We start from the raw sequence: 26,395 nt of genomic DNA on the forward strand, positions 1-26,395 counted from the left end.
AAGTTGTTGTTAGATTTTGATATTTATCAGAACCAGATCATTTTTATTGTGTTTAGTAGATTATCAATGAGTTTTCTTATTAGATTATGGACATTTTGTGATAAACTGTAGCTCATACTGACATAATCTGAAGCATGATTACCGGAACAATAAATACCACTCATGTCCAAATAAACTAGAACGTACATGAACATAAACCAAGAATATAAAACTGTTTGGAGATTAATAAAAAAAATATCTTTAAATTTAAGATGAAAGCACAGAAAATTCTCTCCAGAACATTTTCACCGTTTGGAAAATATTTCATTTATTAATAACGACTCTGTGATAAGGCCCCCCCATCCCCCACTACCTGCTTAGTTTTCTTTCTGGCACTGGAACAGCATGTACTTTACAGTCAACATGTGGCAGACTTTATGGAAAAACTCCATGAGTCTCTTGCTGACTTGGAAAGTTTCTACTTTAGCTAGTTAGCAGGACATGCTAACGTTAGCAGCTTACATTAGAGCAAATAAACTGTTTATTCTGTAGTTTTGGACGACTAAAAAAGGTCCTTTCAACTCTATAAAAACTGATAGTGTCACTACATCGCAGGTCCAACAATTTGGCTTTTGGAGAAATGCGAAGCTTGGCTGTGATTGGATAATTGGTCTTTGGGGGAGGAGTTTAGTGATCAGTCCGCTGCAATCAAACAAAAACAAACAAAAATCCAACCGGGCCTGATCCTGAACCCATCTCAGGTCCAACCAGTCCTCACTGAGGAGGCTGGGATCTGGTCTGCAGGTTCACCATCTGCAGTCCGTCAGCTGGGGAACTGAAGGTCCAGCAGCGTGAAGTCCTGATTGATGGGGACGCTGTTCTCGTCGCACAGGAAGTGGCTCCGGACGGTGATGATGAAGGTTTTTCTCGGGAGTGAGAGGAGGGTCTGGATCCTCTCTGCTGCCACCTGGATGTGCTTCACCTCCGAACCCGGAACTGAGAGACACACGGGGGGGAAAGGTTGAGAACCACTGATGTAGAGGAACCCTGCATCCTTTATGAGACCGTTTACAGCAGGACGATGATAAGTATGAAACGAGTGGAGAGAGATGAGGAACGACACATCACAGAGGTCGGACTGAACGAGGACTTGAACTGGCAACGAGGCGCTTCATCTTTGAGATCTCAGAACCACAGTAAAGCTTCACTGAGCTGAACTTCAGCTGATAAAAAGTCCGTTTGTGTCTCACCTGAGCTCCTGTGGAGTTTATCAGGTGGAGCTTCGAGGATCTCCTGCAGCACAACAGGAGGAACCTGAAGACACACCTGGCTGTTGCTCCGCCCACTCACTGTCAGCACAGCTGGCCTGAGACACACAAACTGAGTTATTAATGTTTCTGAACACAAAATCTCATATTTTACTATTTTGTATTTTTATTGTCATTCCTAAAGCAACATTTGTGTCTTGTTACAATAAGAGGATTTCCTAAAACATCATCATAATAATCACCTCGATGATGTCAGGCGTACCTGTAGTAGCGGCGCACAGCAGTGTGGGGCAGGCAGGGGTAACAGGGCACGTAGATGCCGTTGGCGTCGGTATCAAGCTCTGAGGCACAGCGTCCGCAGCCGGTGAAGGTGATGTCACCGGTCAGTGCCGCCAGGATCCCGTCGAGCGGCGTGGAGCTGTCCAGCGCCGGCTGAGGTGTATTCTGGGAGGGCGGAGAATCTTGGAAACGGAAACTGGTGACCTGGACTCTGAGCTCCACGTCACCTGGTGGAGCAGAGAGCAGGTCAAATTTTGCTGTTAGTTTGATTATTTAACACGTTGATTGGTCACCAGTCACACACAGGAAGTCAGCCTGTAATTAGAAATTAATTTAAAACACTTAGCAAAACCTTCAGTTTGAAACAGGAGTTCATCTCAGCTCTGGAAAAGTAACCCAGACAATATTTCTGCACTTTAAAAACTTTATTTCATGTTCATGTCGCAGTAACGAAGCTCTCAGACTCACCGCTGTATTTCTGTGACAGCAGCGTGTCCAGGTCCAACTCCAGGCTGCTGCTGTTTCCTGTCCCAACGGGTCGTGGTTGGAGGAAGTCCTGCGCTCGGCGGCTGGCAGGGTCCAGAGGCTGGACGGAGCTCCAGGGCGTGGAGTGCAGCTCCAGGAGGTCAGAGGTCAAACCCTCCCTCACCAGGAGGACGTGGAAGTCCCAGACAGCCGCTGAAGAAGAACGAGGATTTATTATGTTGTGAGTCAGCTGTTTAAGATTAGTGTGTGTGTGTGTGTGTGTGTGTGTGTGTGTGTGTGTGTGGTGTGTGTGTGTGTGTGTACCTCTTTCTCTGTTGAAGCGAGGCAGCCAGTCCACAGCTGCTCCCCACAGCAGCAGCGCCCCCTGCTGGCTGTCTGGCTGCTCCACAGTCAGAACAGCCTTCATCTGAACAGCCGACCTGCAGCGAGACTCCGCCTCACTCCTCCACCCTAACAACCATCCACCTCATTAAGACTCTTCAGCATCTCAACCAATCAACCAGGACAGTTTACAGAGCCCAGCAGTGTCCCACAGGCCTCTGTCCTCAGACAACTGTACCACTGTATTTATATATAATCTACTGATTACAAAAGTCTGTTTCTTTGCTGATGACAGTGTTTTAATACAAAGTCAGTCCAGAAACGTCTTTTAAAACTAGCTGATAAAACCAAACATTGTTTACAAATTCTAAGAAGAAGCTACTGAACTCACAAGCTACTGTTACAGAGCATGGTCAAAATACTGAGCATGTTTCTTCCTTTAAATATTTAGGATTTGTTGTACGACATAATTTCTTTTCAATTTCAAATCCAACAGCTTGTGAAAAAGCAGAAACTGGGGTTTTACTTTTGAAACATGCTTCTTCAGGCCGGCTGCTTCTTTCTAACCTCCTGTATGTATTCTTGGGTTATGACCTCCTTGTCCATGTACTGTTTGTATTTTTTTCATGTATCCTGCTGACATTTATTGTTATTGTTATTCTGACAACTTCTTTTCCTGAAGTTCCCCAGATATCATGGAAGGTGTGTGTTTTCCACACGACTGTCACAATCTATTAGTTACAGTTAAATCTATATTAAAAACACTAACTGTTGACAACACGTCCACATCAGGGACCAAAAAACAGACACAGCAGAAACATACACAGGAGATTTTTGCGTATTTACAGTTTCGCGGAGGTGTGCGTCAGGCTAATGCTGCACATACCTATGATGTAGATTTGAAGTAGGATTATAAATGTACCGCCTCTAAACCACTTTAGCTCAGTGACTAATTGTTTGTGACCCGCTCACCTGTGCTGATATGTGTGTGTTTGACTCGCAGCAGGGCGTGAACCAGCGTGTTGGCCCTCAGGGACCTCAGGGCGGTGTAGGGGAGGCGGTTCAGGTCCTGTGGGGGGCGAAGGTTCAAAGACAACAGCATGGGGCGCCGTTCCCGAAGAAAGCCGCACAGAGAGCTGAGCGAGCGAGCATTAACTCTCTGAGGAACTGGAGAGAGAGAGAGAGACTCTTTAGCTTTGAGTTTGACGCTCACCTGTGGAGGCTGCTGATTGGTCGCAGGCTGGGGTCGGTCGTACCTGGTGGTGAGGCGGAGGCAGCGATCTGTCCCAGGTTGAGCAGTTTGCTGCTGAAGGTCGACTGCAGCACCGTCTCTCCTCTCCACCTGTCTTCATTCACCTGCAGTCCTGAGAGGAAGAAAGGAGCATAAAGGAGGTGGCGTCCACGTCTGAAACTGAGCGTCCATGACCTCGTGAAATAAAGGAGGCGATGAAATCTGATCCAGAGAGGAAGGTTTGACAAACAGATCCATGAATGTGAAGGTTTATCTGAAACAGAAAGGCTGCAGAGGTTTATAATCCTCAGAGACAGGGTTTTACCGGAGACAGGGAGACAATAAGTGTTGCACTCGAAAAGTGAAGTTGAACACCTGAACACAGCTGACCAATCACAGCGTGCAGCAGGTGTGGTTGTTACAGGAATGACTCCTTTGTGTTTGTTTCTGTACCTGTGATGAGCAGAACGTCTCCAGGACTGACGGTCAACGCCCAGAACGCCGCTCGCCGCCAGAGCACCACCTTCATCTCGACGCCTGATTGGTCTGTTACCACGATGGACGCCAGAGGAACGAAGGTCCCTGCTGCCGGCCCCGACTTCACCTTTAACCCAACAGATCAAACACAGGAAACTAAATCATTGATCCTTATTTTATTTTTAGGATTTTCAACCACTTCATGGACTCTTACACATATTTTAGTTGTTCAGTCCATCACTTTGGTCCAGACTGTAAAACCTCAAATGGATTGGCAAAACATTTTTTACAGATGTTCCCCAGAGAATGAATCCTACTGACTTCCTCTAGTGCCACCATCAGGTCAGGTCAGGTCAACATGTTAACGTGTCCAACACTTTGCTTTATGACTAAATACCTGCAGAACTACTCACATTCCCATCAGCCTCAGCTCTGTTTACTGCTTATTAGCTAATGTTAGCATCCTGCCATCATCATCAGACTCATCGTAACATCTTCACTCACCTTGACCTCCTTCAGGTGACAGGGGTGAACCACCGCCACCAGAACCGAGTACCGCACCCCTCGTTTGTCACACCGTGTCAGAAGAGTGGTGGCACCTTGGGGCCCGGCGACCACGGTGGTGTCTGACGGGGCCACAGACGCTCCGGTCCTGAGGTTTTCTGAGAGTCGAGCTTTCTTGAAATCAGGGGATTTGGAGGGGGAGGCTTTGGGGGTCGTGCGCTCCTGTCGCTCAGCCTCCTGGGAGCAGAGCACCCCGTCTGTGGTGGCCTCGACGACGACGCCCCCTTCCTCCGCCCTCGGGGTTGGGCGGGGTTGGCTGAAGAGCTCTGCGGAGGCTCCAGGTGAGGGGGTCACAGGGCTGAAGAGCTCCGGGGTGCTGGAGGAGACAGATGGAGGTGTTTGGGGGGGTTTGGGTGGGGTCTGAGGAGTCGGGGTTTTCTCAGGGGTAGCTGCTAATTGGACTCCACACCTGCCTCTCAGGATTAATGCCTGACTCAGAGTCCAGGTGGTGAGGTACTGAGTCTGGGCGGACAGAGGAGGGCCGGCTGGTGTCGGCTGGCGTTTAGAACAATGTGGAGGTTCTGGTTTTTCTGGCTGAGCTGCAGGGAAACAGCTGTCCAGATACTCATGAACTGAAGCCGAACACTGATCCTCTCCGGGATTTAATTCTTCATCTGGGCTCAGAAATCTCTCTGCAGGTCCGTGATGGTCCGAGGACACTTTGGTTAACGTGCAGCCTGATCCAGCTCGTCCTTCAGGTTCTCGTGACGTCTCTGTGGTCCGATCAGCTTTAGAGGACGAGTCATCCTGATCAGAGTTTGTTTCATCATCTTCTCTTTGTAACCTCGGTGCAGATGGATCAGATTCTACATTCTCCCTGCTGCTTCTCTCCTCGGATGATAATTTTGTTTCATTTCCAGCCTCGTCTGAAACATTATCAAATAATTTGGATTTCTTTAACTGATCTAAAACACAGAAAAGCAGCAATTTTCTGTTGATCAACAAAAGATTTCAGGTTTAAAATACAGTATATTTTACCAAATCAATAAAAATAAATACCATCTACAGCAGTTTAAATGTAGAACATGCTGTTTCCCAGCCCTTCCTGAATGCCTCACCTGCTACAGGCCTCAGACGTCCATGCTGCCAGGTGAGCTCCAGGTGTCTCCAGTCTGCAGGGGGACGCTCCTCACCCTCCTCCCCAGCTCCAGACACCAAGGCCGGGCCAGAGGAGGGAGGAGGAGCCCCCAGGAAGACGTGGATCTTTGGACGGTCGCACATTCTGCTGCTGAGGAGGACGACGATTATGACAGTTTATTCATGACAAAATCAGAAAGTTAAAACAGATCACGCAGGGACTGAGGTCAGTTCTTGAGATGTGAGGAGGTTCATTAACATTACTAGTGACTAAGTTCACACATTTTACATGGACTTATTTAGTCCATCTTTCTATTACTGTTATTATTCACATTTTTAGTGTAACTTTATAACATCAGTCCAGGGACTACAGATGGCGATCACTGTCTGTCTAAAATAAACCAATAAATAAATAAATAAATAAATAATGTTCTATTGATCTTTCAAGTCAGATTTCAATGACTCCATGAATTTCCTCTAGCACCACCCTCAGGACAAACTTTTTACCTCCACCAGGTAAACCTTGACTTTGGTAACAGCAGTAAATTAAAGTGCTTTCATCAGAAGTCTTTCTCAGCAGATACGCTGACCTTTTATCACAGGAGGTTTAGGTCATGTGATGGCAGCTGGGATATCTCCGTGACAACAGAGCAAACTCCACCTTCCTAGGAAGAAATGTGACTGAAAAAGCTAGTAAGTGGACCTTGATAAGATCTTTTAGTCAATCTATTTTTTTAAATATTTTATTTTACTTTTTTCTTTTAATTTTAGTGATATTATTTAAATAAATGTAGTAGAGCAGCAGAAGAAAGTAGCAGAAAATAGAAACACTCAAAGTACCTCATAATTTACAGTTCAGTAACACATCGTAAGTTATGACTCAGTATCTCATAATATGGTTTCAATTTAGTTAATCCATACTTTTCATAATAATGGTATATCATCATCATCATAACTTTGATTGCATATCTGATCATTTTGATTTACCATGACTGTTTTTTACCTTGTAAAACAACACATATTTCTCATGCTGAGTGGCAGTGATTCTAATTAGGAAAAATTATATATACTTTTGTTGCTCATCTCACTGATTTATTTATTGCAAAATCTACAGAAAGTACATTTGTATTTAAGTGAGCAAATCATATTAAATATAGCTTTAAAATGTATTTTTTTATTCCACTGTTATCAGCCTAAAGCTTCTCAACCTCATCTTTCAGTTTGTCAGGGCCATACAGAACTTTAGAAATACTGAGCTCATAGATATATAGCTAATTAGAAAAATACACAACATGTGTAAGTTTAGAGAGTTACATCCTGAATTTATTTCAGGAAAAATAACTAAAAACTGAGCAAATAAATGACTATGCTTCTAAAGTAAAGAGATAATTCCCAATCTGTGTTGAAAACGTATAAAATCGTAAATGTAAAATATTCCACTCAAACCTTGAAAAGTTTTATTTTGGATGTTTCAACCGGAAGTTCCATTGCACCAGTTCCGGTTAGTCTGACATTAGCCGAACATATTTTCCTACCATAACACTGCGGAAACTGAAGATGTGTTTTACTGTAGCAGCTGTCTGAGTCTCTCAGTCCTGAATAAACACGTTTCTAAACGGCCCCAAAGTCAAACTCTAGTCAGCCTAACTTACAGACTGAAATGGTGTCGTGTTGTTTTGTGTTCCTCGCAGCGGTGAAACGTCAGTTCGGTGTCGGGACTCCCCGCTGCACGTCCTCCTCACACCCTCCAGCTCTGAGCCGGACCGCGCGTCCCCGGGACGGTCCGCTTCACCACAACCGAACGTGTACCGGTGTTTCGGAGAGCTACTCACCCGGGGAGCGGGCGCGTCCTGGCTCTCCCGCAGTCCGCGTCCCTGCTGCGGTCCCGCGGCTACAGCTGTCCGAGAACATGCCGGGAAATATTATTAAAATGTCTGCAGGCACGTTATAATGAAACCCTGATTTAATAAAACTCCGTTTAGTTTCACTGTCAGCTCTAAGTTGTATAGTTTTTTTTTTAATATTGATGGTTTAGTTTAATGGACTTTAATTGTAACAAACAGAAATTTACATAATTTCTGTAGGCTATCAACATTTTCACTAAAACTTTGTATAAAGTAAATAATTTTAATTCACTCTGGTGAAGCCAAGAGAGACGCTCATAAACACATCATGCAGCACACAGACAGGTGTGATTTCCTGTAAATGGGGAGGGGGTGAGTTCAGTTTCAAAACGTTTTGAACCTGTTCGGATTAAACAACATGTTTCCTTGCAACGTTGTGCAACGGGCTTCGAAGTAGCCTGTGTTTCCCCCGTTTGTCTCGGGTGTTAACATCAGCTGCGGTTCAGTGAACCACGTTTCCGTTGAAAAAAAACATTTTACTACGTTTTGTCTGTGCTGAACTCAGCCGGTTCATGAGAACAGGAAAGAAGTGTGTTCATTTAGTTCAGACTACTTTGAGTCGACAGAGCAGAGGGAGGAAAAGTGAAGGCTGGCAGGGTGAGTGTTAATCCAACATTTCAGGTGGACACAAAGGGTGCTTCTCAGGTCTCTTCATTGCATCCACGTGTCCCTCACTTAGGCTACGTCTTTTCCTTGCGTCTTAGTCCCGCTCACCTGGGATGCATGGAGAGACGAAATGAAACCAAGCCAGGAGAGAAGGGACGAGGAAATGTGTTGAGACATAAAGGGACGTCCGTTTCTTATGACTGCGGCACAGGCCCGGCGCCAGGATGAAGTGACTGAGGGGGAGTCAGCGTGTCAGGAGATTTTAATAATCAATGAAGTTATGCTGCTGTGCCTCGTGCGTAAATGCGCACAGTGTCAGTGATGCGCCTCTGAAGTAACAAAAACAATCGCTTTCTGCTGCCTCAATAGCAACGCGCCTGACCTCACCTCATTTAAACACCAGCACTCCAATGAGCTCACAGATAGGTGCAAGTGCATTTTCTATTTAAACAACTTGGTCGCTTGGTGTGCAAATTTTAACTGCGCCGTTGGAAACTTGACGCTTTCGCCTCGCTTTGCGCCGCTTTGTTTCTGGCTGCAAGACGGGGCCAATAATCTTTTTGGTCTTTTTGATAAACGTAGGTTTTCAGACTGCTATGCCAATTTCTGTATTTGTTTTCAACCTGTGGGTGGCAGAATGTCGGTGCTGCATCATTCGTTTTGATGATCATGCCTCCCTAAATGTTTTCACTCTATTCAGCCCGTCCTTGCTGTTGGCAGAGGAAAATAATACAGCGTTTTTGCGTCTCTAGCCTGCTCCGTGCAGGTGGATCGCTGTCAGATGATGAGCCGTCAGATGCGTTCTCTATAGATGAACTTTTACCCGCTGGTGCTTATGCAAAAATGACAGACACCTCTTACCAAAACACATAAGAAAAGTCAAAGACTGTGGGGCTTTAATATTGTGTATAAACCTTGTTGTTTCTAGACTGGGGGGGGGGTAGAAAATGCAACTGGTCACAGCTGGATCCGCTGTCCCATCAGCTCTAACAACTTTTGATGGAGTTTGTGTCTACATACATGTGCACTGTGTTGGTACTAATAAAGTCTCCCAGTTATCAGTGCAGAGCAGGAGGATTCGCTGTTACCTGTTTAACAAACACCTGCACATGAAAAATGATGTGTTACTGAATGTCCTGCTCAGACGCACTGGATCAACCCAGATCACGGTGTCTTGGGATTTATTAGCCTAAATGTTTCAGGGAAATTGAAATGACGTAACTTGTATCAAAGTTGACGCTCAGTTTTTCATTTATTTCCTCTTCTGATATCCTTTAATACTTCTGCATAGGCTACATTTTATTTGCAAGTCACATCACTGGTCACTGATCGATCACCTTCCATCATATAAACCCGACGCTTTTTTACCAATAGTGTCGCTCAGTAAAAGTCTTCCGCAAAGGATGCACTGGTGTATCTACTCAGAGATCGCTCCTCGGAGCGCAAATAAGAGCTTTGGGACAGCCTGCAAGATGGCGAAGCGGAACAACTTCCTGTTTTAGTGAAGGGCGAGGAAACAACAAATAAAAGATTTGAGAAGCACCCAAAGTCATGACCTGCTACAGTTAGTGTGTTACTTCCTGTTCTCAGACTTGTTTCCTGGTTCTTGTGCTCTGAGCTCACAGTCAGTGTCACTGTTTCACCTCTCAGACTGACTTCAGACCAGAAGATGAGTGTTTGTGTGGAGGAAGAGGAGGACAGAGCAGAGTCTGCAGGATCCATCTGTCTGTCTCTGAAGAGTGACCGGTCCCACCGTAAACCTCCAGATTTCAGCAATGGACCTGGACCCTCAGACACAAAGTAAGAGAACTGCTATTAACTAATTTATATGATTCCCTTTAAGTTCCCTCTTTCATATTGTCTGTCGATTTTGTGTTTATATAATTTCTGCTAAAATGTAATTGCTAACTAAAATTTCAACAAAGAGAAAAATGTTTTGATGTCTTTCTGTTACTATCTGTGTTATTTATCAATGATTCATGTGATATGAATAAAAACATCTTGTGTTTGCAGAGTTCAGTCCAACAGACAGAGAGCAGAGTCTGCAGGATCCAGCTGTCTGTCTCTGAAGAGTGACCAGTCCAAGAATTATCCTCTACTCTTCAGCAATGAACCTGGACCCTCAGACACAAAGTAAGAGAACTGCTAACTCATTTATGACTAATTTTCAGTTACTTCTGCCATGTTTTCTGTTGATTTTGTATTTACATATTTAATTTCTGCTAAAATGTAATTGCTAACTCAAATTTCTGCCAAAAAGAGAGACAAGTTTTGCCGTCTTCCTCTTATTACCTGTGACTGCTGTCTTATTTATCAATGATTCATGTGATATGAATAAAAACATCTTGTGTTTGCAGAGTTCAGTCCAACAGACAGAGAGCAGAGTCTGCAGGATCCAGCTGTCTGTCTATGAAGAGTGACCAGTCCAAGAATTATCCTCTACTCTTCAGCAATGAACCTGGACCCTCAGACACAAAGTAAGAGACAGTTTTTACTGTAAACTGACCTGATGGAAGATGATGCATTGAGGATGAAGACAAAATGTTCTGCTAACAGATTTATATTCCTGATGCAGAACTATTAGTGCAGATTCTGTTTCAAACTAAGAGCAAAACACCTGAGAACCTCCAGTTCAGGATTGACACTTCAAGAAAATAGACAGCTGAATTCAAACAGAAAAGTAACGACACTTTTACTTTTCTCTGTGACCATCTGAGCTTCTACACAGAGATTTTCAACTACAAGCAACAAATGATTTTAGTTCTAAAGAAATGTCTTCACAGAGAGAGGAAGAGGAGTCCTGTTCCTGTGGAGGAGCAGCCGTCCTGCTGTGCTTTGTGTCAGGACGTCCTGAAGGATCCAGTCTCTACCAGCTGTGGACACTGGTTCTGCAGACGGTGCATCACCTCATACTGGGACCAGTCTGCTTCATCGGGACACTCCTCCTGTCCCCAGTGTGGAGACAGATCCAGAACCAGAGCTGGACTGCAGACAGCCAGTCAGAGCAGCTCTGTACAAAGTAAGACTGGACATCTGTACATCTTAAACATGGAACCTGCTACATTTCATTACATTACGTTTATTTAGAGACTTACAATAAGAACATTCAACCCAGAAATGACAAGAACCATGCAGGTACATCAGCTTCATCAAATAAGCTGAACTGCTTCAAGAGCTGCATTTAGTTTCTAGTTTTCAGGCTGAAGATGTGTAGAGTTTCTGCTGTCCTGATGTCAGTGGGGTTTTGTTAAGCGGTAGCTAGACCCCTTCATAATGAGGGAGCAAGCTGATTGGCAGTAGCAGAGCATATTGGGCGAGCTGGGCCATTCACAGCATGGTAGGCAAACGGCAGTGACTTGACAGTGCAGGATGTGAAGGAGCAGTGTAGTGTGGCAGAACTTGGGTAGGTTGAAGACCACCTCCAAGCTGCATTCTGCTTTGCGGCTGCAGAGGTCGGTTGGCATATGTAGCAGACCAGCGAGGAGCGAGTTGCAGTAGTCTAGACACAAGATGATGAGAACCTCCTGAGCAAGGAACGAGCTCTGAGCTAAAAGTAGCTCATTACAATGTCACAACTTTCTTCTCTTCTTTAGTGAGAGGTGGTCTGCAGGAGGTTTTAGATGAACATAAGATCAGTCTGAGGAGGAGATGTGAACGTGTGACTGAAGGAAGTGATGAAACAGGAAGTGGAACCCTCCTCAACAGGATCTACACTGAGCTCTACATCACAGAGGGACAGAGTGAAGAGGTTAATACCCAGCATGAGGTGAGGCAGCTTGAGACAGCTTCCAAGAAGGAGACCCTCCATGACGCTCCAATCAGGTGCCAGGACATCTTTAAAGCCTTACCTGGCCAACAGAGAGCCATCAGAGTGGTTCTGACCAACGGCGTCGCTGGCGTTGGAAAAACCTTCTCGGTGCAGAAGTTCACTCTGGACTGGGCAGAGGGCTCGGAAAACCAAGATGTCAGTCTGCTGGTTCTGCTCTCGTTCAGGGAGCTGAACTTGATCAAAGATGAGCGGCACAGTCTCCTCACGCTGCTCCATGTTTTCCATCCAACATTACAGAAGGTCCCAGCAGAGAAGCTCGCCGTCTGGAAACTGTTGTTCATCTTTGACGGCCTGGATGAAAGCAGACTTTCATTGGATTTCCACAACAGTGAGGTTGTGTCTGATGTCACACAGAAGTCATCAGTCAACCTGCTGCTGACAAACCTCATCGAGGGGAATCTGCTTCCCTCGGCTCTCGTCTGGATAACTTCCCGACCTGCGGCGGCCAATCAGATCCCTCCTTCGTGTGTCGGCAGGGTAACGGAAGTACGAGGCTTCACTGACGCCCAGAAGGAGGAGTACTTCAGGAGGAGAGTCAGTGATGAAGAGCTGTCCAGCAGAATCATCTCACACATCAAGACCTCCAGGAGCCTCCACATCATGTGTCAGATCCCAGTCTTCTGCTGGATCACTGCTACAGTTCTGGAGCACATGTTGACTACAGAGCAGAGAGGAGAGCTGCCCAAGACCCTGACTGACATGTACTCACACTTCCTGCTGGTTCAGATAAAGAGGAAGAAGCAGAAGTACGATGAGGGACATGAGACGAGTCCACAGGAGCTGACGGAGGCTGACAGGGAGGTTCTTCTGAAGCTGGGGAGGCTGGCGTTTGAACAGCTGGAGAAAGGAAACATCATGTTCTACCAAGAAGACCTGGAGCAGTGTGGTCTTGATGTCACAGAGGCCTCGGTGTACTCAGGAGTTTGTACAGAGATCTTCAAAAGAGAGAGTGTGATCTTCCAGAAAACAGTCTACTGCTTTGTTCATCTGAGCGTTCAGGAGTTTCTGGCTGCAGTCTACATGTTCCACTGTTACACCAGCAGGAACACAGAGGTACTGAAGGCCTTCCTGGAAGACAGCAAATACAGGGACTTAATCCTAAAGTTTTTTTCCAAGAAGCTTTCTCAGTATTTTGGAATCAATGACAGATTGAATGTCTTCCTGAAGGAAGCCCTAGAGAAATCTCTCAAGAGTAAAAATGGCCACCTGGACCTGTTTGTTCGCTTCCTTCATGGCCTCTCTCTGGAGTCCAACCAGAGACTCTTAGGAGGCCTGCTGGGTCGGACAGACAACAGTCCAGAAATTATCCAGAAAGCCATCAACAACCTGAAGGAGATGAACAGTCGTGAGATCTCTCCTGACAGAAGCATCAACATCTTCCACTGTCTGACGGAGATGAACGACCACTCAGTACATCAGGAGATCCAAGAGTTCCTGAAGTCAGAGAACAGATCAGAGAAGGAACTCTCTGAGATCCACTGCTCAGCTCTGGCCTACATGCTGCAGATGTCCGAGGAGGTTCTGGATGAGTTGGACCTCAAGACGTACAACACGTCAGTGGAGGGACGACTGAGACTGATTCCAGCTGTGAGGAACTGCAGAAAGGCTCGGTAAGTCCAGATGTGATTATCAGCAATGTAAAGCAGGGTAAAGCTGAAGCCATCAGCATTAGAGTAAAGACACAGACTTGACACTATTCACAAACACATGACCTTAACTGTGAGAACTTCACATGACAGTATCTGTCCCATACTTTAAATGTGTTTTAAGAGTTCTACATGCCAATATCCAGTCATAGTCATAGCAGCACCTACTGGCTGGTTTTAAACTTTAATACTGTATGTTCCTCCAAGCAGGTTGACCAAATCCATCTGAAAGTTCTGCAGGAAAGCCTTAAGATCTTGTTGATTGTTTCTTTTTAAAACGCAATTGCCATAGCAAGGAATTATTTACTATGAAACAGGAAGCTGCTTTTATGAGGGGCAATGGAAGCTTGATGCAGATGTAACATCTCTAAACTTAAAGTAAGCCTCATGAAGGTATACCCATAGATGGATGGATGGATAGATGGATAGATACAGATAGATAGATAGATTGATGGATAATTTATTGCCACACATTTTCGGTGGTAATTGTTTTGGTACAGCATGGTAGTTCAGTTCCAGCACAGAACGAAGACAGAAGAACCAGACACCATAAACCATTTTCAACAAAACAGACCCAAAGAATGTGAAAATATACTTAACAGTGAATGTGTGTGGTATAAAATGTACTGTTCAGTTCAATGATTGATTCAGGCGCAAAGCGGCAGAGGGGAGAAACAGGTGATGGGCTGAGTGGGAGAGGTCCTTGGTTAATTTAGTTTAGCTTAAGGTGCACTTTATGTATAGTGCGTTGACTGGAGGGAAGTCACAACTGATTACGTTGGAGGTTTTAGTGACAATCTGCTCCAGTCTGTTCTTGGCGAGACTATCTGAGCTTCCGCAAGGAAGAAGTTTTGCTTTGCCGTTTTGATGATGAGATTGCAGGATGTTACTGATGAAGGTGTTGGGGCCGTGCAGAGACCTTTGGAAGGGCAGGTGCTCAAAGTATAAAAGGGGCACATGGAACAAAGATTTCAATTGGGCTGTTCTCAGAAATATATCGTTATGTATTCCTTGCTGATATACGTATACTGATACTTATGTATCAATACATCAGCAAATGCTGTGACACAGTTTTGAAAAAGAAACACAGGAAAGCTCCAGCTTTAAAACACTGTGGGCTGACATAACAGGGAACATTTGCTGTCGAGGGGTTGCTGGGGATGTTGCTACTGATGCTGTTGTTGTTGCTGCTGATACTACTGAAGGGTGATCTGTGACTAGATTTATTATAACAAACAAATGATGTATATTAGATAATTAAACAAATATGTGACCATGACAAGATGTAAAGATTGCTGAGGGTATTTGGGACCGGCTCACTATGACTGACCTGCTGTAGCTGCAGCCACTGCCAAGGCTGACTGCTATGAGAAAATAAGAAGGAGATGCTCACAGAGACTGCTGCACACCGAGAGCTGCAGGTAGAGGAAATAAGATACCAGATTCAAAAAAGTGTGGGAAATAATCTGGAAAGGAAACAGTACTGGGAGAAAGGACTAGTTTAGCTAAGGCAGGGGTAAGAGTGAGACAGGACAGGTGAAGGTGTGTGTGTGTGTGTGTCTATAGGCAATAGTGTTATAATAATTTTATATATTGCATTGTGATTCTGAGATATTTGGGATTTTAATTGATCTGTTTAATCATATATCTAAATAAACTAAGATGTGTGTTCTTTCTGTTGGCCCATAATAACCATGTCAGAGCGGCATTTACCTTTCACATTAACATTTCATACCTTTGTCTGAAATCGATATAGGACCATTTCTTCTTCCCTCTTCACTTTGATGTCAGGAATATTATTTATTTTGCATTGAAACTGACATTATTACATGTATTTCCAGTTATTTAGTTTATATAGTAGGTTTGCTATTAAATCTATTCAAATACTGGTCTGATCATTTAAAAAAAGGCTATAAGTCGGAGGAATAATTATCAGTAGGCACACTACGTTTTTTATTAAGCTACGCCTAGTTCAAGTGAAAGTTTTTTAGTCATATTACATAAAAAATACCAGACCTCGCAACACCTGTGAAACTTTTCTCCATCAAACAGCAAGAACGAAATCAACAGAGCACCTTAGTTTATCTGTGTGTAGAAAGTAATGTTAGCTGTCGGCACAGTGTTAGCCGGCAGCTAACATTACTTCTACAGGCGACACAGCAATATACAACAACTGTGCCGCTCTCTTTGCGTCTTTCTAGCAAAATACGACCAACAACAAGCACATTGAGGTAAACCCTTACCGGCGGAATCGCAAGTGTAGTCAGTGCTGCTGAATCACTAACGGTGTGTGAACGGGAGGGCTCGTCACGGGTGAGGTCATCAGGTGAAAGGTCATGATGTGGGTAATTTTATTTACTGCGAAATTATTATTCATTCATTTTACTAATAGTTTGATTCGGTAGGTCTTCACAAAAGGGCCTTTACAATTTTAAAAATAAATAAATAAACTAAATATTTAATTGAAAAAAGGGCAAAAGGGCAGGTGCTCAAGCACCCATAGCACCCCCCTCTGCACGTGTCTGTTGGGGAATCGCCTTATGTTGTCAAATGTTTTTGACACTTTACCTGTGAGATATGTGCAGTGTTAACTTCAGAGCCGTGTGAGCTGGCCTGTCGTGTTGCTCTACCCGAGGCGGGCAAGGGGCTGAGGGCCAGTTCAACACTGCTTGCAGCTTTAATTTGCATCATTTATTCTTTATTCAGATTGAGTCGCTGCAGTTTGTCAGAGATTAGCTGTGCTTCTCTGGCCTCAGCTCTGAAGTCCAACCCATCACATCTTAGAGAGCTCGACCTGAGTAACAACAAGCTGCAGGATTCAGGAGTGAAGCTGCTCTCAGATGGACTGGAGAGTCCACATTGTAAACTGGAGGCTCTGAGGTCAGTTCACTGTTCCTATTGTAGATCTGATATGTTTAATTTACAATTGAACTTAATTTATGTTCATGCATAACTTCTATCCATAAAGTTGTAGATTTGCTTTTGTTCAAATTGTCATGCGGAAAATGTCCGCTTTTAGTCGTTAAAGTAAATGAATGTTTCTAATTTTTGGTGAATGGTCACATCAGTACAGAAGATCCTCTGAACTAATATTTGTTTTGAACTGATCAAGTTTACTTGTTGAAGTAGAAATATTTCTTTGGCTTCTGTTCATCTCAATTTGTTTTCAAAAATAATGTCTGGTCAGTGATTTTGATCCTTAAGAACACACACAGGCCTCAGATCAGCACCATGTTATTTATGTGTTGACATGAATAGGTGTATGAATGTGCTGACATTTAGATGATGATCCACAATAACACAATGACAAAGTCACTCAACTCATTTTAGGGAAAAGCTCATTGATTAGGAAATAGGAATGTTGAGCTACACATTTAAAATCTGATACACATCTGAATGGATTGGAAATAGATTTTTATGTCCATCATTTTTTATTTATTCAGATTGTGGGACTGCAGTTTGTCAGAGATCAGCTGTTCTTTTCTGGCCTCAGCTCTGAAGTCCAACCACTACCATCTGAGAGAGCTGGATGTGGGTTACAACAAGCTGCAGGATTCAGGGGTGAAGCTGCTATCTGCTGGACTGGAGAGTCCACACTGTAGACTGGAGACTCTGGGGTCAGTTCTTGTATTTTGCACTTGTCCTCATATTTAAATATATTACCGTAGTTTTAAATGTTCTCCACTTCTCTTCTTTTCTGGGTTTGTCTGAGCACAAATTGGATTCATGTTTTTTATAAGCAAAATGTAGGATTTATCCTTCAATATGCTGGGAAATAAAATCAATATTTATAATTTTGTTACATGCGAGACAAATTACATAAAAAGAATTTTATACATAATCTTCAGAACACAGTATTCTAGGAAAGCCCCTTTTTCTCACAAACAAACTCCAAAACTCAGGGGTCACTAATAGGCGGACCGCGGTCTGGACCCAGCCGCTGTCCTCTCCGGAAGGCCGACCTACAGCTGATTTATTACTGAGACTTACTACCTCGTGACGGAGGGTTTCTATTTTAACCCGTGCAGCTTCTCTGGTATTTACTGTACTAGTTTAGCAGCCCAGGAAACTCACAAACCAACCGCATGTGCTCCAATTGTCTCATGTGACGCTACTTAGCCAATCAAATCTATGCATTCCGATGCTTGCGAGTCGAGTCCGTGAGATTCAGGTTTGAAAATTTTGGAAACACACACGCATTGAGGAGACAAAAGGGAAAAGATATTTCACATGGCTTTTAATCAAGAATGTACAGATTCTTACATGTACATTCCTCCCACGGGCAGTTCAGAACCAGAATATCTCATAGATCTCCAGGCCAGGACAAACTCAGGCCAGGAGCTCATGTTTCTCACTGAACAAGAGAAAGTAGGAAAGTGGTAGTTCTATAAGAGGGAATGAAAGAGAAGGAGGCATTACAGCTGTTAGGGGACTACACTTCATCACTTCAAGCTACACTTTTTATTTCCTTTTCTAAAAATTAGGCACTTTATTTTAGTTAAATTTAGAATTTATTATTAGAGTAGTTATTATCCCTCCAGTTTGATGTTAAAACTGAAATATTCTTAAATATTATTTGATTTGACAGTCCGTTGTTGACTAAAAACATATGTTGATACAACTATACTTTATGGTACTGAATCATAACGCAGGGTAGTCGTTTTGATGTTCCGGACCTTTGCTTCGGGAAAGTTTCTCTAACTGGACCTCTTTGAATTCTAATTGATACCCCTGGTGTAGCGTATTTCCAAATGCAGTTGTTTGAAGTATCATGTCTGATCAACAACAGTTGACACTTCAACATGTGATGATGCTTTCACTTTGTGTTCTGACTCAGTAAGTGAACAGGAGCATAAATAATGCATTATATTTGCACAGGAAGGTACTCGGTTACATTTAAGATAAAGAGAATGTGCCTCTCACTTTGCTCAATGCACATTTGATCCAGTTCTGAAGACAACTGAGGATGAACCTCACAGTGTGTTGATGGAGATGACGGTGGTGATTAGGAGAGCCGAAAGGTGCATCTCAAGTCTGTAATTTGTCATTTCCTCACTTATCGCTCCTTGCTTCTCGCTTGAACCGGAAATTGCAGACTGTCCTAAAGCTTTTATTTGTGCACTGAGGAGTAAGGAGCGATCTCTGAGGAGCAATGAGCATGAATACATGAGACCATCCTTCAAGGAAGTCTTTTAGTGCCATAAGCACCACCCTCATTGGATATCAGGTAAATGCTATAAATGTATACATATGTCGAGGCTGAACTTCTTCAGCTTCTGTAGGATGTACATTTTCTCCTGGGCCTTCTTGATGAGGGAGCTGATGTTCAGCTCTCCCTAAAATCCACAACCATCTTAACTGTCTTAAGAGCATTGAGCTTTAGGTAGTTCTGGTTGCACCAGTTCACCAGATTGTCAATCTCCCACCTTTAGGCAGATTTATCCCCACCAGAGATGAGTCCCATGACGGTTTTTCTATCTGTAAACTTCAATAGCTTGACTGACAGGTGACTGGTGGAGCAGCTGGTGGCATTTAGGTGTGGAAACCGGGCCAGGTTTAAGGGGTCAGAGTACATTCCTGATACCATCCCCATGACTCCACCAATGAAACAGCGCTAGCTCTCCTAGATGAGCATGCCTGACTCCATTTACAGGTGGATCACAGACTTTCTGTCTGTCAGGAAGCAGCACATGAAGCTGGGAAGACATCTCTCTGATTCCAGGACCATCGGCACCAGTTCCCCTCAAGGCTACATTCTATCCCCTCTACTCTTCCTCCTGTACACAAACAGCTGCACCTCCAGTCACCAGTCCGTCAAGCTCCTGAAGTTTGCGGATGACACCACTCTCATTAGACTCATCTCTGGTGGGCATGAGTCCATCTGTGGGTGGGAGATTGACCATCTTGTGACCTGGTGCAGCCAGTACCCCCCATTGCACAAACCTGGCAACCTGCACATATTGTTGTTATTGTATATTTTTATATTTTGTTGATTTTATATGTTTATGTAAATAAAATATCCTCTTTTGTTGCAATATGTCTGCACAACATAAACTCGGAAGTAATACACTTATATCTGCCACCTTATTCTTCCACCTTATTGCTTGCATCTGTTATTCCATATTTAGATATTTCTACATTTATTTATTTCAACTTTATGTTTGTCTACGTGTAGCATCTTATGACCAAAGCAAATTCTTTGTACATGTAAAATACTACTTGGCAATAAAGCTCTTAGTGATTCTGATGCATTCACATGCTCCTCGGTTGGTCCCATTTCCCGAGTTGAGAAGTTGTTCTTGCGACTTTGGTGTGTTCATGTGCTATTAAGTCAGAATGTGTATTCAACATGGACCCCACTACAAAGATGTATTGGATTAGCATTATCAGAGCATATAAACAACACACAGTCAATTTAATTTCTAAATCTAACAACAGAAAAGGCTGTGAAAACTGTCAACATATGGTCCTCTTTTAATATATAGACTACCCCTGTTTTTTTTATTTGTGTCATATATTTGTATACAGTTCTGTATCTAATGTATGTCCCATGTAACTTTATTCCTCTTTTTGCGATAAAGATTTACGGAGGAAAAAGAAATTTTGACACGAGATGAATGTACCTTTTTAGTCACTGCTCTGCCCTCCCTTTCCAAGCGCGCAGGAGAAACTACAGTGGCAGACACGATCTGTTGGCTCTAGTGCTAAATCGTACGCATGGTCTTCCGTTTGTCCAAATTTCACTTTTCTTCTTAACTCTAATAAACCAGACTACTACTACTATTACTACTACTACTTCTTCTATTTCTTCTTGTACGTATTCAGTGTAGTGATGAAACGTGCTAGCAGTTTGTCCTTTTGGGCTACTGTAGAGACATGGCGGCGCAACATGGCGACTTCCATGTAGGAGGGTGTAGATAGAAATGGGTCATAAGGTAATGTCAGTCATAACTGTTCATTATGCAAGATTTATATACACCACCAACATAGTTATGGATATTATATTGGATTTCAGTCAGTAGATCCTCCTAAATATTACACATTGGACTTTAAGTAAAAGTGAAAATTTTATATATTGTAGATTTGTTAAAGAGGTGGTATTGTGCTCATTTTCATTTTATAAAATCCTATTTAGGGGTACCAGAACAGCTTTACATGGTTTCATTTTTAAAAAAACAACATATTTTTGTCATACTGGACATTGCTGCAGCTCTTCTTTTCACCCTGTGTTGAAGGCTTCGTTTTAGCTATGGAGTGATACATCTTTCTCTAAATGATCTTTGTTGGGAGTTGTACATGTGCAGTTCCTAGTTAAGGACTACTAGCCAATCAGAAGTAGAGAAGGGCAGGTTAGCGAAAGGCCGGTAATAGCCAATGTTTTTCTACCAGTGTTTTTTAGTGCGTGTCAGACTTGTCGCTCGCGTTAGCATAGCATTATGACACGTATTTTCTTGTGACATCACAAGCAAGCGGAAGTAAAAGCTGGACTACAAACAATCTGTTTTCAGGCAGAGTTTTCTGTTGGAGATGAGAACTCCCTTTGGGCTGGACTTTGGGCTATTTCACTTTGCAAACCTATTACATGCACAAAACAAGGTATATAACTCAATAACGGACAGGGGCAAGGCCAAAAAGCATAATACCACCTCTTTAAACAAAGTGTTATACTTCAGGCCTTTTGTTTTTTAATCTTGATGATTGTGACTCACATCAAAAATATATTAGAATAAAATATTAGAATATTAGAATAGTCAGGCAGTCAGCCTGTGGCACTGCTGAGGTGTTATGGAAGCCCAGGTTGCTTTGATAGCGGCCTTGAGCTCATCTGTATTGTTGGTCTGGTGTCTCTCATTTTCCTCTTGACAATAGTGATGGGAAGTTTGATTATTTTTACTCAATCAAATCTTTGATTCTTGCTCAGTAAAATTAAATACCCTTTCTTTCGAGTCATTTAGTTAATTTGAACTAGGCTATTAGTTCAGCACTGAAGCCCTCTTGTGGGCAATGTAAAAAAGAGCTGGGTTGTCAAACGCTGACAACTAAATGAAATGATGTGTGTAATTATTAATTTATTGTTATTATTAAGTGCTCATTCAAATAGTAATGTCACTTTCACTGTATTTAAACATTTGATTAGCTGGGAATATGATGAAAAACAATTTGCTTGACACACTTTATGAAGAAACACACTATTATTATTATAGATAAAACCAATACATTCTTAAAATAACTCAAGCATAGAGAAAGGAACATAGAAATACAAACATCAAAACACAGCAATTTGGCAAGTCTGGAAGCAAAATGGCCACCTCGGGTTCAGATTCTGCAGACAGATGGGTAAAAAAACATTTCAGAAACATAGAACAGCATGGCTCTATTGATAAATAAAAAGTAAAAGTTACATTGCATTTTCTAGCGGATCCAGTATAACTCCATCAGCTGTAAACTGTGAACACATTGCAGCACTAACATGGCAGTGTTAACGTGTTTTAATGACCGGGTCCGTTTTTTTTGGAGAGGAGACTAACTCCACGGTAATTTGGCTCCTGGTTGAAATTAGTTCAAATGAACAAAACGTTCAGGACCAACACAACACTACTTGACAATCAGGTCAGGTGAGTTGGCTGGGAAATCAAGTAAAGTAATACCACGGTCATCAGACCAGTTCTCCATGGTTTTTGCCCTGTGGGCAGGTGTTAAGTCCTGTGGGAAAAGTTGTTGAGCTCCACATTTAAAACTTGACCACATCTGATTAGATTAAAAATGGATTTTTATTTCCATGAATTATTCTTTTTTCAGATTATCGTGCTGCAGTTTGTCAGAGATCAGCTGTGCTTCTCTGGCCTCAGCTCTGAAGTCCAACCCCTCCCATCTGAGAGCGCTGGTGCTGAGTGTCAACAAGAAGCTGCAGGATTCAGGAGTGAAGCTGCTGTGTGGTTTCCTGGAGGATCCACACTGCAGACTGGAGATTCTGAGGTCAGACACCATTTTATCCTTCTGTGTTGAGAATAATATGATGTGAAAGTTGTGGTAACACTAAAGTGCAGGCATAAGGCTGATATTATACTGATCCACACTGAGGATCTTAATGCTCAACTGTCAGACAATAACAAATCTATTCATTATCTGGTTTTTCCAACATCTTTGTAAAGTTACATAATGCTCATACTGACTGAAAAGTTTAAACTGTAGCTGCTTTGATTTTATGATTTCACTATTCTTAAAAGAAATATAGTAGATGTAGTTTTTCACTGTAACAAGTGTCTCTTACTACTTCTAGTTGCCCCAGCACAGACGCCAACTCAGTAATAATTTCCGATCACACCTCTAGCTTCCTGGCTCACTCACGCTGGTCTCATTCCACTTTGGATTCATTGCAGTTAGATTGTTTTATTAGGTTGTTTTATTAGCCATGCGACAATGCTGGTGGAATTTGTTTTTGGTACAGTACGTTTAAGCTCTGCATCAAGTGTATACATCACAAACAACACATAGTCAGTACACAGTAACAATACAGACTACAGTGGGTAAATCACCATGATATAGTGTATGAGAACTAAACTAGAGAGGAGTCCTGATGGCTATGGGGAAAAAGCTGTTTGTGAAGCGTTTTGTCTTGTTGGAGAGTGACCTGTAGCGCCTCCCTGAGGGAAGGAGCTGGAGGAGGTGGTGAGCAGGATGTGAGGGGTCGAAATGATTTTCTTTGCTCGCTTTACAGTCTGATGTGTATAGAGGGAATCAACTGAGGGCAGGGGTTTTCCTGTCATCTTGGATGCTTTGTTGACAGTCCGCTATAGTTTTTTTATTTGTTTGGCTGTCCGTGCTTCCATACCGTACTGTGATTGATGATGTAATAATGGACTCGATAGCGGGCTAGAACAGAAAAAGGAGTTGATGCATGATCCGGTATTTTTTAAGCTGCCTGAGGAAGTAAAGTCTCTGTTGAGCTTTAGCAATGATGTGTTTGGTGTTAGTTGTCCACTTCAAGTTATTGCTAATGTGTGTTCCTAAGAATTTAAAGGAGTCAGTGATGGTGATTGGGGTTGCCGTTTATTTGTATTTGGGTGTTTTGGGAAATGGCCTACGTCTAAAGTCAATAATGAGTTCCTGAGTTTTGGCTGTGAGCTGGAGGTCATTGTTCGAACACCAAGTGACAGCTTGGTCTACCTCCATGCAGTACTGTGTTTCATCATTGTTTGTGATGAGGCCTACAATAGTTGTGTCGTCCGCATACTTTAATGTCTTCACTGAAGTGTCCGTGGATAATAAGTGTGCAGTGTAAAGGGAGAAGAGCCAAGGGGAGAGAACACAGCCCTGAGGAGCTCCTGTACTGAGGGTGAGAGGGTGTGAGGTTATGTTATTAACCTTCACCCTCTGTGGTTTATTCCACAGGAAGCTCCTTATCCAGTGGCATATGGCTGGGTCATTGTTCATGTCCAAGAGTGTGGTAAAGAGTTTAAATGGGTTAATAGTGTTAAAGGCGGAACTAAAGTCTAACAGAATGCGTGTGTAGGTGTTTGGTGATTCAAGGTGTTGCAAAGTATGGAGTGCTATGCTGATTGCATCCTCAACGGAACGGTTGACTTGGTAGGTGAATTGATACGGGTCCATCAGTGAGGGAGTGCAGGATTTCAGGTTTGCCAGAATAATTTGTTCAAACGCTTTCATTACCACAGATGTTAGGGCAACTGGTCTAAAGTCATTGAGGAAGGTGATCTTTGAGGACTTTGGGACAGATATAATGATTGAGCACTTGAAGCACTGTGGGACTAAATTGGCTTAATGAGGTGTTAAATATGGTGGAAAATACTGGCGCCAATTGAGCTGCACAATGCCTAAGCAAAACAGGACTGATCCTATCCCGCCCTGCTGCTTTCCTGACCATAAGCCTCTGAAATGTAGCTCTCATCTCTTCCTCCTGGATGCAGAAGAGTGGTGTTGGAATGGGGTCTGGGGGGATGACTGGTGAGATAGGTTCTGCTTCCAGGTACTTTCTTTCGTATCACCTCACCTCCGTCGAGGTTCCAAGCGAGCTGAGGGAAACTAAAATGTAACGTGAAAACATGACAGACTGCTGATTGGTCAGAGAGAATATTCACTATTCACCACATCATCATTGCTGCACCAGACAGAGGCCAGCAACAGAAAGTTTTATATTTTACAGTTTTCGTATGTAATTTCATCACTAAATCCACTTCTGAGAAGTTTTGAGGTGAGAAATCAGCTGTGTAGATTTCAAATATTGACAGTTTTACGAGAAGTGACAGCGGAACAAAAATGTGCTTGAATATTTTCGGAGTTGAGGAGCTCAGCAATTGGCTGCGAGGGAAACCTGCTGTGACACGCGGGAGGAGCGTGTGAGGCCGGCCAGCCGCCCGCTCACAGAGCCCTCTGCTCCCGCCGTCACACAGACCGCTGCAGCAACGACGGCAGAGGAAAACACAGCTGGAAGCTTTTCATACCGCTTATCTGTCTTTACATTCTGAGGAATGTTGAAACGCTTTAACTTAAAAAAGAGAGAGCTGTATGGATCGCTGGTGTGTGTGTCGCATTAAACATTACGTTGCGACAGTTGTGTGTGGCGTCGCTATGACGAAAAGCTACGTACTATCTCTGGGTACTATCTGCAATGGAAAACGGAGCAGGCCCGAGTCGAGTCTATCGATTTGCGCTATGGTAGCATTTTTCGGCAAGGCGGCAGAGATCGTCAGAACACCGGCAACAGTTCTACGTTTAGTCCTAAAAGACGATGCAGCTCCGACTCTGTTTGGGTTTGGAAATTCACAATCACAACCTGTAAGTTTGCTTCATTGGTTGCGAATTATATTTAAAATAAACACGGCAATGTAACTTCACAGACTGTTCAAGTGCGAAGTTGTTGTAAACATTGGCAAACACAGCTAAAGTTATAACTATAATGCTAATGTTACGCCTGATGTGAAAGCTACTGAGCAAACGTTCAAATAGTTTGGCCAATTTTTATGTAAAATTGAGTTGTGGACTTGTGAGTAACTTATACCATCTGTTACAGTCTGAAGCGGCTTTGATTTGGATCACATTACCTTGTTTCTTACGACCCTCCCTTCTCTGCTTCTGATTGGCTAGTAGTCCTTACCTGGGAACTGCGCATGTGCAACTCCCAACAAAGATTTTGTACAAGTAAGATGCATCACTCTGTAGCTCAACAGCGGAGCGTACAACACACAGGGTGAAAAGAGGAGCTGCAGCAATGTGCAGTATGAGAAAAATATGGTGTTTTTTGAAAATGTAAACCTGTTTTGGTACAACCCCTAAATAAGATTTTGAACCTGAAAATGAGCATAATACCACCTCTTTAAGATTTTTCCATATTGATCTTGAGCTGCTTGATGAGAATTGTTGCTCCAGTTTCATTCCATAGCTGTGCTTTGCTCTCCCTATTGCAGCTCGTAGTTTATATTGGGCCGCTCTATATTGACTGTTGTCTCCATTTTTGTACGCCCAGTTCTTTTCTTTGCGTAAGAGATGTAAGTCTTTGGAGAACCATGTTTTTTTATTGCCATAGATTGTCACAGTTTTGGTGGAGATGCACATTTCCTCGCAGAACTTGACGTATGACAGCACAGTATCAGTGAGTTCGTTGAGGGAGTCACAAGCTGCACTGAATATGTCCCAATCAGTGGATTTCCATACACCTTCTGAGTGTTTCTATGGCATCCATGGTCCAGGACCTGACAGATTTGGATGTT

At 43.1% G+C, this 26,395-nt stretch overlaps 2 protein-coding genes across 5 annotated transcripts; one reads left to right on the plus strand and one right to left on the minus strand.

Annotated features, from left to right (window-relative positions):
- Positions 1–22: 22 nt before the first annotated feature.
- LOC119911342 (shieldin complex subunit 2-like) lies at positions 23–7,484 on the minus strand. 4 transcript variants are annotated; one of them, XM_038730202.1, is made up of 12 exons: positions 7,335–7,484; positions 5,664–5,833; positions 4,546–5,471; positions 4,018–4,168; positions 3,590–3,697; positions 3,306–3,500; positions 2,316–2,462; positions 1,995–2,204; positions 1,510–1,753; positions 1,230–1,345; positions 804–975; positions 23–763 (listed from the first exon to the last, which is right to left on the minus strand). In XM_038730202.1, the coding sequence occupies exons 2-12, from the start codon at positions 5,824–5,826 to the stop codon at positions 754–756; spliced, it is 2,442 nt and encodes an 813-aa protein (XP_038586130.1). In that variant the 5' UTR covers positions 5,827–5,833; positions 7,335–7,484; the 3' UTR covers positions 23–753. The 4 variants fall into 4 exon arrangements, with proteins under 4 accessions (XP_038586130.1, XP_038586127.1, XP_038586128.1 ...); XM_038730199.1 differs by having other exon boundaries at positions 4,546–5,510; XM_038730200.1 differs by having other exon boundaries at positions 4,546–5,510; positions 5,664–5,830; positions 7,335–7,472.
- LOC119911281 (protein NLRC3-like) lies at positions 7,343–17,147 on the plus strand (the record flags this gene model as incomplete). The annotated part of the gene is made up of 6 exons (XM_038730100.1): positions 7,343–7,622; positions 9,959–9,992; positions 10,206–10,325; positions 11,709–13,631; positions 16,374–16,547; positions 17,111–17,147. Coding segments are annotated over exons 1-6 (2,568 nt in total), but the record flags the coding sequence as incomplete, so codon positions are not given.
- Positions 17,148–26,395: the final 9,248 nt, after the last annotated feature.

The sequence above is a fragment of the Micropterus salmoides genome, unplaced genomic scaffold (genome assembly GCF_014851395.1).
Source record: "Micropterus salmoides isolate LMB-PRFRI ecotype aquatic unplaced genomic scaffold, ASM1485139v1 Ms_hic_scaffold_2, whole genome shotgun sequence".
NCBI classification, from domain to species: Eukaryota; Metazoa; Chordata; class Actinopteri; order Centrarchiformes; family Centrarchidae; genus Micropterus; species Micropterus salmoides.

Excerpts from the sequence above, each read along its gene's own strand:
- LOC119911342 (XM_038730199.1), bottom strand. The coding sequence starts at position 5,826 with ATGTGCGACCGTCCAAAGATCCACGTCTTCCTGGGGGCTCCTCCTCCC. Across the intron at positions 4,169-4,545 it reads GTCACCTGAAGGAGGTCAAG|GTGAAGTCGGGGCCGGCAGC; the intron begins GTGAGTGAAGAT and ends GTTGGGTTAAAG. Across the intron at positions 2,463-3,305 it reads ACACACACATATCAGCACAG|GGTGGAGGAGTGAGGCGGAG; the intron begins GTGAGCGGGTCA and ends GATGGTTGTTAG.